The sequence below is a fragment of the Neophocaena asiaeorientalis genome, unplaced genomic scaffold, assembly GCF_003031525.2.
Source record: "Neophocaena asiaeorientalis asiaeorientalis breed wild unplaced genomic scaffold, Neophocaena_asiaeorientalis_V1.1 scaffold134, whole genome shotgun sequence".
Taxonomy (NCBI): Eukaryota; Metazoa; Chordata; class Mammalia; order Artiodactyla; family Phocoenidae; genus Neophocaena; species Neophocaena asiaeorientalis.
Window position 1 is genome coordinate 8104810 of NW_020185339.1, and position 15303 is coordinate 8120112.

The following is a 15303-nucleotide window of genomic DNA, read 5'->3' on the forward strand; positions in this document are numbered from 1 at the left end:
AGGCGGAGCAAGGGACTCGGGGGGCGTGACGCGGCCGGCTTTGGAAAGCCCCCAAGTTAATGAGGCGTGCGCCGGCGGCGGAGTGCCTTTCGGAGCTGGGCTTTCCCCCGCGGTGCGGGCGCCAGGAGCCGCCTTTTCCGCTGGGTGTCACTCGGGGGTGGGGGGGATGGCCCATTCAAAAGCGCCGCGAGGGGGCCCGGCCAGAGCCCTTCAGTGAGCGCTCGCAAGAGGACGGCAGAGGCCCGGCGGCTCGCAGCTCCCGGACCTTGTGGCGCATCAGGACGCGGCTGCCCTGCTGCCCGGACCCCGAGGAACCGCCGCAGCCGCCGCCGCCGCCGCCGCCGCCGCCACTCTGCTTCCTGCGCGTTAGCCTCTTTTGCGCGCTCCGGGCGGGCGGCCGCGGGAGCCGTTGGGGCGAGGACGGCGCGCGGCTGCTGCTGCCCCCCCGGGCCCGGGTGGCTGGAAGAGGAGAGGCCGAGCCGAGCGGCGGCCCCCCTATGCCGGGAGGATGTTGGAGAGCAGCGGCTGCAAGGCGCTGAAGGAGGGTGTGTTGGAGAAGCGCAGCGACGGGTTGCTGCAGCTCTGGAAGAAAAAGTGCTGTATCCTCACTGAGGAGGGGCTGCTGCTCATCCCGCCCAAACAGCTGCAACACCAGCAGCAGCAGCCCGGGCAGGGGCCGGTCGAGCCATCCCAACCCGGAGGCCCCAATGTGGGCAGCCTCGAGCCGCCCGTCAAGCTGAAGGAATTGCACTTTTCCAACATGAAGACCGTGGACTGCGTGGAGCGCAAAGGCAAGTATATGTACTTCACTGTGGTGATGGCCGAGGGCAAGGAAATCGACTTTCGGTGCCCGCAGGACCAGGGCTGGAACGCGGAGATCACGCTTCAGATGGTGCAGTACAAGAATCGTCAGGCCATCCTGGCGGTCAAGTCCACGCGGCAGAAGCAGCAGCACCTGGTCCAGCAGCAGCCGCCGCAGACGCAGCTTCAGCCCCAGTCCCACCCCCAAGCCCCGCCGCAGCCGCAGCCCCAACCCAAGCCCCAGCCGCAGCCGCAGCCGCAGCCGCAACCGCAGCCGCAGCCGCTGCCGCTCCATCCGTATCCGCATCCGCACTTGCGTTCGCACCCACATCCGCACCCGCACCCACTACCGCTCTCGCAGCCACACGGCCACCGGCTTCTCCGTAGCACCTCCAACTCTGCCTGAAGAGGGCAGCACCCGAGCCAGACGAGGTAAGGTCCCGGCAGCTCGGCTCCCGAGGGAGGTTCCGAGGAGTGGGGCTGGGGGTGGTAGCAGTAGGAAGCCTTTTCCCCGGTTCGGATCTTGGGTGGAAAAATGAGAAATTAATGCAGGTTTCTGGGAGGCGGAAAGAAGGGAACAAGCTGGAGCCAGGAGAGGCGGGGCAGAGAGGGGAGGGTGCGGGGTTCGGGCCGCGCAGGAAGTTCTCCTGATCGCCCGTCCGCCCACGCTGACCCACGCATGTTCACTGGTGCGTTCCCCAGCGACGCCACAGCTTCTCTCCTTGTCACCAGCGCCACTTGAGTGTGTCTGGGGACTCGAGGGAGCGACCCCGGTGTCCTTCTGAGCTTGCTTTGTCCACGGGACAGGCCCGAAGAGAACTGGGTCTTGTAGGAGTCCGAGCCACTTCAATCCGTGTCATTTCTTTCCAGGTTGTGAGGACTTGAGGAAGTGGGACAAGCACCTTTCTATTGTCTTCACTTGGATCGAAAACAAAACAGTCGCCCCGCCCGCACCAGACCAAGTAGTTTGGACAGAATACGACAGATAACTTGGCGATTCCTCTTAGTTTTTCTGCATACTCTTCATCACAATGCAGGAAATGATTTCGAGTCCAGAAGGCTTTATTTATGAACCTTTGAGAGGATCTTCCAGTATGGTGGACCTTTTAGGAGCGATGATGTACTGTAATGTTATTTTAATGTATTTTGATTTATGATTATTTATTAGTTTTTTAAAAATGCTTGTTCTGAGACATTTCTGAATGTAGGCCATTTTCCAAAAAAGAAACTTATTTTCAAAAACCTATTCCCTAGTAAGTTCTAATCTTGGGAAAGAAGAAAGTAAAAGGGCGGTGAAGGGGAACACATCAAGAATTCATTTTCAGAAGGTCTGATACTTAAATGTTATACCAGGTGGTTGAAATTAAACTCTGTGCTACTACGTGGAGTTTTCTTTCTTTTTTTTTCTTTTGAGTTTTTTTTTTTTCCTTCGACATATATTTTGTGTAGAATGGAAGTTTAAAGAAGCTAAACGTTCAGAATTGTGTAATTATAAAAATCGAATTGCTTTTTCTAAAAGAAAATCAGTAGTAATGATAGCTGATTCAACTGATGGCAAGATGGTCATATCCTGAATATACAAAGGAGGGCTGGGTCTGCTGTAGGAAAAGGCTTTCTTAGATTATCTATGTGTGAAGGGTTTAATAAGGAAGTTTTCTGTGATTTCTGAGTATGAATGCATTAGGTGTTTCATTTCAAAAACCATAGTGGGGAAAAAAAAAAAAAAAAAAAAAACATAGTGGGGAAAAGAATCATTCCACTTGTTGGAGAGAACATTTGTGCTCATAGCCACAATAGAGATTACCCTTCTCCAAGAGCTTTGCACACTTGATGTGAACCACATTTTCTGGCCCTTTTACTTTGTTCTAGAATCATATTCTATCTAGAACCTCATAGTTTAAAATACAGTTTGTAAATATTTCAAAGGACTAGGAGTCATAGCTTTTTGTTTTCATTCTGAGAATAATGTTGATCAGAGACACCAGCTGTTTCGCTTTTTATTGCTCTGTGAGAAATCCAAGGGTTATATGTTTTGTTGTTAGGTTAGCTAAACTCAGAAATTGAAAAAGGAAGGACTGGATAAACACTGGATTTGCAGTAAGAAAACAACCCCAGTCTTGTTTTAGCAGCGACTTGTTCAGGAGTCTGGGGGGTTGTTGGTGGGGCGGGGGGAGGTGGGGGAAGAGCATGTGCTTTTAAAGGTAGAACAAACCCTCTTCTGTGTTAAATGAAAAGGATGGTCAAAGTCCACAAGGGCAGATGCTACTTAAGTTTAAAAAGAGCCCATAGATGCTACCAAATCCTCTTACGGCTGAAAATCACTTCCTATCTGCCTAGCTTTACTAACGGGTCTCTGTTTTCCATCATCTTTTCTGCAAAGTCTTGATCAGTATTTTTCCAGCTTCTAAATTGGAATGGTCAGTATTGGGCCACTGCTAAGTTCTGTAGTCAAGAAATGAAAATAGAATTTCATGCTAGAGATATCTTTATTCTCCCTCCATCTGAAAAGGAGTTTCAAGGTCAAATTACTTCTCAGTGCAATATTTAAATGATGAAAATTTGAGATCATAACTCAAATCCAAAAAGTGGTGGGGGAAGTAAAAGTCAACCAAATGGCAAGCAGAATTTAAGTGGACTCCCACTTGCAGAGGCTAAGTTGCAGTTGTGAAAAAATGTATATATGATGGGCATCTCAGAGAGCAGATCTCAAGAGTTCTTAAGTCAAGTTCGGTTTGATTTCTTTGGAACCACTGCTGTGCTTTTTAATAATGCCTCATTGTACTGTCATTTTAATACATGCAGATCATGTCACCCCAATTAAACCACAGCTTTTTTTTCCAGATGGAAGGATTTTTCTTTCAAATTCTCATGCTATAAAAAAATTAAAATCCATACCAAATACTTTTAAAATTAAGATTCTTGTAGGCTTTTAAAGGCACTTGTATGTTGTTAGCTTACATACTGGCTAAGTAGTGTTGTCAAAAAAAAGTATGCCCAGGCTCCCTCGTGGCTGCTAGAATTTTTTTCTTTCTCACAATGGCTCTGGTTTGTAACGTGGCCACCGGAATCATGGTTCCTTGTATTATCTTTCCACAGCCCTTAGTCCTTGCTCTGCTGTGATATTTATACTGAGTTGACCCTCTTAGTGACTCTAGTCTGAACCCCTCTTAGCATTTAACTGTGAAACCTCAGAAATTAGAAAGGAGAGGAGTAGGATGGGATTTTGTTTTTATTTAACACTTATTATGGCTTAATAATTTTTCCAGCACAACAACAACAAAAAGCGAGCATACTTAACGATACTCAGCAAAACAAAATACAAATGCAAATCATTTAATGTGTTGGTGGCTCTGTTTTACCTGTAAGAAAATGATACAAACCACCTAGGGTATTCTGAGGCCTGACAAATCACCTTCATGGAGAAAGGTGATTCTTCTTTCAACCCAAGAAAGGGAAGAAGGAGAGGAGAGGTCCAGTAGAAAACCCACCCCTTAAATAAACATAAAATGTAAAAAGTTGGAAAATTAAAAGGAATGTCCCATCTGGAAACTGAACTTTTTGTCTTTGAACTTGTGTTGGCACCAAGCCTCCTACACAGTGAGTTCAATGACTATCTGTTGGGACAAATGAAAGAAGGAAAAAATGTCTTAACTCCCCAGCACCCAGGAGGGTGATTTCTCTGGCCTCACACAGTGCTTCCTTCTTTACTTGCTCTCATGCCATTCCCTGAGGACAGCTACCACTGGGACCGACTATGCATCATGACGGAACTCCTTGGACATACTTTCTTAGTGGAGATCCACATGGATCTGCGTATGCCCTACGGGGAGTGCTGAGGTCAGAGAGCAAATGGCTATAAAGGGCCCTTTCAAAATGAACATTTCCCTCAGAGGAAGGGGGATTCTCTCATCATGTAGAAATCAAACCAACTTTATAACTTCATTTCACGTATTTTTTTCAATGGAGGTTAAAAAGAACGAAGCCCAGTTGTTGCTTAAAAGAGCTCCTCTTAACACGTTAGCACCGTTAGGAAGTCTGGCTTAAGCTGAGAGGCCAGTTTTAATGCTGTATTGCTCTCATATTCTAAACACTATTTCTCTTAAAGACTCTTCATTCAAGTCTGACACTATATGAGTTGTTGCCAGTGTGTGGGTTCAAACACATCACTTGTTTTCTGTCCCCAGGAAGAGTGATTTGATTTTAGTTTGGCTCCAAGTGTTTACAGTGTCATGTTCAGTGGCAGGTTTACAAGAGGGATCTAAGACTTGAATGAAACTGGAGCAATCTCTAGAAAATAGAGCTTTGTAGGATGATGATGGGCCTGTGAACATTCGTTTTCCTCTTTTTTTTGTAAATGTCAAACGAATTCGTTTTTGCTTTACCAGTAAAATGCCCTCAGTAGAATAAAATTTAAATTTGGGAATTATAGAGCTCGATGAATCCATCAGTGATTCTTTCAAGAGAAATACGCCTATTTACCTAAAACAACCTAAGATGTATTAATTGTGGAATTGGGTTGGATAGGTTTTTAAGAACTGTTTTCTAAATTCTTGACACAGTTTAAAGGGTGAATTTTTTTTTTCCCCTTTTTTTAGCGGTATGCGGGCCTCTCACTGCCACGGCCTCTCCCATTGCGGAGCACAGGCTCCGAACGCGCAGGCCCAGCGGCCATGGCTCACGGGCCCAGCCACTCCGCGGCTTGTGGGATCTTCCCAGACCGGGGCACGAACCCATGTCCCCTGCATCGGCAGGCGGACTCTCAACCACTGCGCCACCAGAGAAGCCCTAAAGGGTGAATTTTGATCTGCGGTGCCGAACAGCCAATCCAGATTTACATAAGATTGGATGACAAAGTGATCTGTAACTTTGTTGGCAGGACTCCATCTGTCAAATGGAGTAAAGGATCCAACAGGGTTTCCTAGAAAGGTCATTATTGTCCAATGAAGGAAGCAGAAGGGCCCTGGACCATTAGATGCAGCTGCATAAAAACTACCTGTTCTGATCACCTGCTGGTGATCAGCTGGGTGGTGGGGAAGCCGATTTTAACAACAGGTGGTCCTTCCAGACCATTGTATTTATTTTGAGAAGAAAGATAAAACAATTGTCTGTTACATTCCCCTGTCAACCTTCTGCTTAAAATTTCAGAATATGCAAATACGAGCTTTGAAAAGCAAGCGTCACCATGTACCAAATGCTTTACAAACTATCACGTTTGTGAACTTAAGTGGTCGTCATTTGTGTAAATATGTCTCTTAAATGATTTTGGAGAGATGTGATTTATTTTTCGTATTTTCAAAATGCATTCCATTTCAAATAAAGTATCTGTCAAGATGACTGACCTGTGGACCTTTTGAAGGCCTTGTTCACTAGTCCCGTGCGCTGCGTGTACCTGTGGGAGCAATGTTCTAAAGGGCTTGGGCATTGTAAAGGCCGTGACCACTCTGGGAAGAAAAAGATGATCTTTTGAGGTTGGAAATTTATTTTTAAAATTACCTGGTCATTTTGAATATAGGGTATAGAATTTCACTCAGGTTATTTGGTGAAATAATTATTGCTTTTTGAATGCTAATGAATTTGATTTGAATTTTTCCATAGTGCCCAGAGGAGAAGAAATGGCCCCTAGTGAATTAGCTTGGAGGCAATTCCTTCTTGAGTTCCAGAGAGATTTGAGTCCTCCTAGGTCCATTGAGAGGGTGAGGCCTTGACTCTAGGAGAATCATCTTTCAAGCGGGTATCTATAAAGCTTCCTGTTTTGTGTTGAGAGCAGAAGAGAGACTCGATTCTTTTTTCTTTTTAAAAAATATTTATTAAGGATGCGCCACGTCTTAGTTGCAGCACGCGGGACCTTTAGTTGTTGTGGCATGCAGACTCTTAGTTGCTGCATGCATGCGGGATCTAGTTCCCCTGTCAAGGGAATGAACCCGGGCCCCCTGCATTGGGAGCGCGAACACAGAGTCTCACCCGCTGGACCACCGCGTAAGTCCCGAGACTCGATTCTTTAAAGGAATATGCCATATCTTTACTTACAATTTCCATTGACATCTAAAAGTGTTTAAATCTTCAAAGACTTTAAAATAGGAAATTTGAAGGCATTTTTTTATCTCTTAACATAGTCTTACATTGAGAGCTTTATTACTTTACTGTTTTTGTTTGGTTTTGTTTTCTTTTTTCATTTGTCCTACTTGGTTATGTGGAGGTTTTCTTGCCATTTCGGAAGTCTGAGGTCTTCTGCCAGTGTTCAGCAGATGTTCTGTGCGGATCATTCCACTTGTAGATGTATTTTTTATGTATTTGTGTGAGGGGATGAGCTTCATGTCCTACTCCTCCGCCATCTTGATTCCTCCCCGTTTGGTTTTGTTTTTAAAGAAGAAATGAAATCTGAGAAGGCAAACTACTGCCGTTGTGAGGGAATTTCAGGGGTACAATGTGAAATAAATGTGTGAAGCAGGCGGTAAAGCAGGGTTGGTAAGAGTCAGGATTTGTGAGTACATGGGTTCAAGTCCCAGTTCTACCACTTACAGGCCATGTACAGCCTGAGTTACTTAACTTCTTAGAAACTCAATTTCCTTCTCTGTAATATGGAGTTAATAAAGGTTCCCACCTTCTGGTTATTGAGAAGATTTAATAAGTTAGTAAAAGTGCTTAGAACAGTGCCTGGTGTAGCTATGAAAGGAAGCTCCCTGCATTTTAGGGCACATAAGCAGGTTTGGGGATCATTATAACCATGTGAATATATAATATACGGTGTTTTAAAGGTATGAATTGTATTTTCTGATACCTCAGCCCTTCTTTTAAATTGTAAGAACAGTATGATGGCAACATTCTTGTTTTCAACTTTGAAAAAAGACAAAAAAGGCATTATTTATAGTACTACTATTTTCATTTGCTTATTACTTTCCGGTCTTCGTTCACATGCTTATGTATTTTAAGTGAGTTACAATGAAACAATCAGAATTCTCATATATGCGTCTGGAGAGGATGCTGTGGTGTTCCACCCAGATTGCCACCTGAGGACAGAGAGGGTACTCAGTCCCCAGATATGAGACTGTCGGTGGCTGTCATGATGTCAGTTAGCCCTTTCCCTGGAATTGTCCTCAGCCTTGTCTCAGGGGGAGCTACCTTGCCCTAGGACATACCCCCTCCTTGGGTGCGATTGGTCTATGGGGAGTGGCTAAAGACCAGGCCCTGTTGTCTCAAGTCCGACAACTGTAAAGGGCCGTCCCAGCTCCAGTGCTCCCTGGAGAAGTGGCCGAGGCCTGTCTCAACAAGGAGGTGGCCTTGTAGTTCAACTCTCCCTCTGCCCAATCCTCTTTCCCTTGCTGCTTCACAGGTGAGGCTCTCAAGAACACCCCCCAAAACCTCCTGCAGTCAAACATCAGAGTGTCAAGAACCTGTTTCTCAGGGGATCTTGTCTATGACTGTGTGTGTGTGTGTGTGTGTGTGTGTGTGTATTTCCACCACCATGCTTCTGTAGGAAGGTTGGTGGTGTTGGAAGGGGGTCTACAGCATAATGATTAACCTTATGCTTTAGAGTAGTTGCTCTCAACCTGGAGCGATTTTCTCCCCCAGGAGACTTTGACAATGTTTGGAGACATTATTGGTTTTCATAACTGGTGGTAGAGGTCAGGGATGCTGTCAAATATCCAACAATGCACAGGACAGTCCTCCATAACAAAGAATTATGCAACCCAAAATGTTAGGAGTGCCAAGGTTGAGAAACCCTGCTTTAAAATCAAAAAGTCTTGATTTTATTAGCTGAATTCCCTTGGGCAAGTGATGTAATTTACTTTAGCCTCAGTTTTCGTGAGTAAAATGCAGATGGTGATTGTACCTGTCCCATGGAGTTGTGAATCCAAAATTAGGTAGTTAGCAATGAGCTGTCACTGTTCCTGTCACAAAGTAAGCATTCAATACATGGTAGCTATCACCCTCATTATTATTTAAAGTGGTAATTTTAATGACAGCATGATATCCCATTGAGTCGACGTATTATTTCAGTCATTTGCCTATTGTCTTCTAGTGAGTTTCTGTTTTCATGCTGTTTTCAACACTCCTGCAATAAATATCTTCATGCATTCGTCATATTGAGAAGAACGTGGACTTGGATTCTAGTTCTGACTTTGTTTAGTCTTTTGACATTAATCTCTGAGCCTAGTCTATTCATTTGTAAGTGAGAATAACAGCCTTGCCCTTGGGGAGCTATTATGGACATACAGTGAAGTGGCAGTGAAATCTACATGAGTTCAAGTCCTAGAGCCACCATTTAACCACCTTACTCACAGTGAAGCATTATGTACATGAAAATACTATTACCCGGATACCATTTTAAGAGGGGTTAGATACTATATCTATATATTTATTATACTTACATATCTAGATATTGTATGTGTGTATAAAACACATATGTGTATTCCAATCCAAATAATTTGGATTTAAGAAATAGGATGTTATCACAACTAGAAAAATAGCATCCAGTAATCCCTAGTTTTTTGTAGAACTTGAGCCAAATTTATATTTGTATTTAAGTGGAAGGAATCATGTGAATACAACGTTACAACTGTCTAGAATTATTGACACAGAAAACCCTGAGCAATGAACTCACTGGCCACATGAATCTATTTAGCAAGGTGTTCTTCCTTGCTTTGTTTCTTTCTCAAAGACCTTGTTGGAAATCTTCACCACATAGAAAGGCAATAAATGCCATGGCATGGGTGCTCTTGACCCCTGGCCTTACCTGCCTACAAAGTGAGTCAGGTTATCAAAGATGGCACAGGTGGTGCAAGAGGGCTTTGAAGATTTAGATGCTCTAGGGTGGGCTATAGATGTAGGCAGGTCTCCTTGGTCTGAAGGTTGTTCTAAATCCGATTTTATTTTGAAGGGATTGTTAGGACCTGAGGACAGAAAGGACCGCTTTGTCACCCCTTGATGCAGAGTCACAACTGACTGCTCTGAGATAGGGTCCATGTGGGAGTCACTTGCTCCCTGCCCCGGGCATTCACCTGAAGTATTGGATGGTTAGTTAGATGCCAGAAATGAACACTTGAAAAAATAGTCGATGTGGTTATTTGCATGCTCTCAAACCCTGCCAAATTCATTTCTAACAGAGTGGGCAAACATACTCCATAGTCCTTTAAGACCTGACAACCTGTGCTTCTGAAGTAACTGATAAATGAGTATTCAACTACTGTACAGAAAGCAACAGGAAATGACTCTTGAGGAGTTTCAAAGTTTCAATTAAGTCACTGTCCTCCTTTGGCTTTCTCCTGAAGCTGGTAGTTCATCCAGTTCAGTTCCTGTTGAAGCTGACAGTTCAGTTATGTTGCAAGTATTTTGAACTTTGCTGTAACAAATTCTACCGAGTGGTGTGGCTTACTCTGTCAGGGCTGACTCATCACCTCAAAAGAGCAGACCGGCTTTGTGAGTCATCACAGTCAAAGAGGCCAAACTTGTAATAGTTTTAGGCATATTCTCCTAGTTTTTAGCTGCTGGAGAGATGTTCATTTTTACAAAGCTTGGTTCCAGTTTTTAAACACATGCCTGTCTTTAATGATCCTTCCAAGTAATTCCCAGTATATATACATTTGTGGGTATGTACATCTATGTATGTATATATGTGTGTGTGTGTGTGTGTGTGTGTGTATTTGTACATACATATACACTTTTCTTGCTAGTAATGTTCATGGCCCGTGAAGGTGGGATGGTCAGTTTTTTTGTTGTGGAACTTGACATCTGAAGGATTTGAAGCTGTACTGAGCAGAGCTGGCTTCCTCAGAGCTTGGGGCATCCTGCTTTGAGGGTTAGCCCCACCCTGCCTAAACCACTATGACAAAGCAGTGGGCTGTGGTGGTGCCAGATCCCCTTTGTAATTTCCTGTTGCCGTGTTTCGACACCACCACTGGAGGGAATGACGGGTCTCTGTGGGAGACGATTCGGTGACTTAGTCTTAGTTTCTTACAGCAAAGGAGGTCCTTAAGGTAGACAACAGTGTGAGTTGTGTTTGCAGGCGTGAGAGTGAATCTTATCCTTGCCACAATGCACTGGCTCACTATAGAATAATTGTAATTATTGCCTAGGGTTCTAATTAAAATCCCTGATGCCTGTAAAAAGTGCCGCATAGCTACCCCAAGACCTGAGCTGCATGGCTGTCTTGACAGCTTGTGGACCCTGGTTTGTATTTGCTTTCTATACAGTGGTAAGCAGTAATACCTCTTCTCTACCTGTATAAATGGTAAGTTGAGATCAGAGCTGAAAACAGAATTTTAGGAGTTTTGATAAAGTCTCATTCATCTCTCCCCTTTCTGCAGAGGAAAAAAATGAAGCTAAGAGGGCCAGTGACCTGCCCCCGGTCACACAGCCAATTAAACTCAAAGACAGGATTAGAACCCAAATCCGGCTCTCTTGATCCTTAATTAACGCTCTTTCCACTGTGGCACTGCTTTGTGAGGCTTGGAAGATAGTTTATGTAAATTCAAGATGTTATTCTTGCAAATAATCACTCGAAGTATTCAGACATCACACCTCTTCCCCCCCAAAATATAAATTTTTACTTAAATTATACAAACTGTCTTAAGGGGTTTATAGATATTGAAAATAAGCTGTTTAATTCTACTGTTATTTTTTTTAATATTTTATTTATTTATTTTTGGCTGTGTTGGGTCTTCGTTGCTGCGTGCGGGCTTTCTCTAGTTGCGGCGAGCGGGGGCTGCTCTTCATTGTGGTGCGCAGGCTTCTCATTGTAGTGGCTTCTTGTTGCGGAGCTTGGGCTCTAGGCACGGGGGCTTCAGTAGTTGTGGTGCACAGGCTCAGTAGTTGTGGCATACAGGCTTAGTTGCTCTGCGGCATGTAGGGATCTTCCCGGATCGGGGCTTGAACCCGTGTCTCCTACATTGGCAGGCGGATTCTTAACCACTGCGCCACCAGGGAAGCCCAATTCTACTGTTTTAAAACGTGCTTTGTGATTTAGTCTTTCCAAATATAATCCATGTGGGTTAAAAGAAACCTTAAGCAGGAAGAAAATTCACAAAAGAAAGCAATATTTTGAAATGGGCATATTTTAAAATACAGTTGTTAGAATATATTCTTTTTCAAAAATTTTTTGAAAATCATTTATTTAGAACCTGGGCTAAAAAACTGCTTGCAGTTTATTTTATCACCTGGCTCCTAAAATATTCATGGAATGTTTCTGGTGTTACTAGTCACCTCCACATACCCCCCCAGGTCTTGAAATTATCTCTGGAGCTGAGAAGTTGAAATGATTTGAATGTTTATACGGGTACTTGAGGAAATAGCTCACTGGCTTTTCTAGCTGCTCTGTGTAGGTGTCAGGAGAAATATTCCTTGAAAAATGTTTATGGAGGGTGATAGATCCATAGGTATCCATGAAATGCTAATAGGTCGGGTGGTAAAACTTGTTGCTGCCCTTCCAGGGAATTAGGTGAATGTAACTCACATAGCCCAGAATTCAATCATAAATAACAGTTTATGACCTACCTAGGACACGAAATACCCCAAATAGACAACTTGGACAAGATTTCAGAATTTGTAACCTTTAATGAGATGACGGGGGAGAAAAAAAGGAGAGGGATCCCTAATAAGTGTATGTACTCCAGAATCCAGTGAACAGGTTTTTAATTCAAAATTATGTATGCACCCCGGGTGACGCCATTATTTCCTCTTACGTAAAATGACCTTTTACAGGACTTCATTCATAGCACTTGGCTCCGGAGTCACAGCATTTGTCACAAGGCAGCGGGTTGCCTGCTTGTTCTTATGCAAGTGATGACTGGGAGGGCTTGATAGCGGGTGATGCTGACAGCCTCTCTCTGACGGCAGATTGTCAGCATTCCTGACCCGGGCACTCCAAGAGCCTGGGAAAACGCGTTGATTTCAACGTGGCTTTAAAAAAACAATATCCAGTTGAACCAAATGACTACATAAAATAGGTACACAGAGCAGATTTTTTTTTTTTTTTTTTTTTTTTTTGGTATGCGGGCCTCTCACTATTGGGGCCTCTCCCGTTGCCGAGCACAGGCTCCGGACGCGCAGGCTCAGCTGCCATGGCTCACGGGCCCAGCCGCTCCGCGGCATGTGGGATCTTCGCGGACCGGGGCACGAACCGGTGTACTCCTGCATCGGCAGGCGGACTCTTAACCACTGCGCCACCAGGGAAGCCCCCACAGAGCAGCTTTTGTGGGATTAGCTGGTTCTTGGTGCCGCTAAACAAATTCATGATGATGTTGGTATCATAATCAGGGTACCCTCTTATTTATATGCATTTATTTAACTTGACATATAAAATCAAAACTCTTACTTCAAACTTATTGCACAGAAATTGACCAGCAGAACAGGAATGAGAGACAAAGAGTGTTTGTGAATTCGAAATATGGAAAGAATCAGATCTGAAATGGGAGGGTGTGAGTTATAAAGGTTGGCAAGAGGATTCCACCCTCCTGATAAGCAAGGCAGGGGGACCCAGGCAGGCCTGGGAAGTGAAGAGATCTTGCAGGAAAATGGAGGGGAAAGGAAGACATTTTTCTTAAAAACTTCTTCAATTCTTCCTTTCCCCAAGTAGCAATGAAAGTTTCTGTTTTTCTCAGGATGTAAAGTTCCTATGGACCTTTGCTTAAGAACACTACGTTTTAAAAACTGAAAATATTTTAGAGGAAAAGGGGAGTGAAGAATTAAGCTTTCTTCTCGCTTTTGAAGACTTCGTTTCTTCTGTAAGTCGGTCTTTGAAAAAGGAAATTAACACAGAATAAAGTGAAACTTCTGCGAGTTTTCTATAGGCTCAAAGCTCTTAAGAAACATTTTCTGTAATTTGATTTGAGTTTGAAAATATAACAGTCATTAGACTATTTCCTTCTAGATCCTAACCTTACCATAAGGAGTGTAGTGTACGGCGGTAATCATACCTCTCCCACAGGATTGATATGAGCAATTAATTCAGGCAAGGTACCTAAGTGCTTTATCCTAGTGCCAAGTTCATAGCAAGTGCTCCATAGAGAATGGCTACAATAACAATGAGACAGTGCGAGGTGTGTGATGGGGCGTGTAAGACAGTTTCTGGGGCCAGAGGCCAGACTTCCCATGGTTGGTTTGCACTTTTTTTTTTTGTAAAAAAAGATAATGTTTTATTCATAACACACTTTAACAAAACTGGTTGCTAATTCAGATATAAATAAAATAGGTACTTTAAAATAAGAATTAGGAAATACAGACACCTATATAAAAATTGGAACTACTTCTTCAGGTTTTATCGTATTAATAAGCCTGATTCTACTCAGCAGATTTAACTGAAAAATAAACTTAAAATTACTTTTTCTGTAAGTAGAAGGTGGTTTAAAAAAAAATTATGTGCAGGGCACAGTGGCAGGCCTACAGGGATACAAATAAGAGTAAGTTGTAAGGTTTGCTCTCCAGGAACTTACATCTGAAGCAAAGGGAAGATGAGACATAATCCTATCAGTGGGGTAGTACTAATCATAGTACTTCATAGAGTATTAGTAATAGAAGTAGCAGCAACTAACATTTATTGGGTACTTACTAAATGCCAGGTCCTATGCCACATGTTTCATATGGATTATTTTATTTATTTATTATAAAGATCAGAATTGGATTTGATTTGTATAACAGGTGATTCCAAATAAGTGGATTAAGATAAAGATTTACTTCTCTTTTATCTGAAAGACATCCGGAGGTGGGTTGTCCAGAGCTGGTATGGTGACTTTTTGGACCCAGGCTCCTTTTACCTTTCTCGTCCACCATCCTTGGTGTACAGGGCTTGTATCCTCACAGTCCAAGATGGCTGCTGGAGCTCCAGACACTGTATCTGAGTGCTAGACAGGAAAAAAGAGGAACTGGGAGTAGAGCAGAAGGGAACACCTTGGAGATAAAGAATTCTTTTTAGAGAAATTTTGGAGCCCCCATATGATGACTTCCAATTACAGCTTATTTTCTGTCCAAAGTTGCAAGGAAGGCTGGAAATGTATTCCTTCAGCTGGGCACATTGCCATCCCAGACAAAATCAGGGTTCTGTGAGCAAAGAAGAAGAGGAGAATGGTTATTGGGAAGGAAACTAGCAGTCTCTGCCATAGTTCTTATCAGCTTCCAGTTACTAGATAAGAAATTGAGGATTGAGAGTTGGAGAAATTCACCAGCAAATGGTGGGACCAGGATTGTCATCCAGGAGTCTAATTCCACTGCCTTTGTGTTTGACCCCGATGCAAACTGTGCCCATGTGCTGGCATGAAAATGCAAATAGACCTCTCACAGAGATGGGGAGATGCTTAGAAATATTAGCTTAAAGTCTTTTACATACTTTCACCATTCTTACTAAGGTCTTAACATTTTCCTTTCAAATATGGTACTGTTGTAATGATGTTCAATTGATTCTTTCTTTTTTTTTTTTCACTTGGTTCTTTTTTACAAATGAGCAATTTAAATAGAACACAACCGACTTTTTTTTTTTTTTTTTTTTTTTTTTTTGGGGGCGCGGGCCCCCCC

General features: G+C 43.4%; 1 protein-coding gene across 1 annotated transcript; it reads left to right on the forward strand.

Moving 5' to 3' along the window:
* Positions 1 to 59: 59 nt before the first annotated feature.
* Positions 60 to 2939, forward strand: PHLDA1 (pleckstrin homology like domain family A member 1). The gene is given in 3 exon segments (XM_024736817.1): positions 60 to 492; positions 495 to 1233; positions 1672 to 2939. Coding segments are annotated over 2 exon segments (1146 nt in total). The 3' UTR covers positions 1208 to 1233; positions 1672 to 2939.
* Positions 2940 to 15303: the final 12364 nt, after the last annotated feature.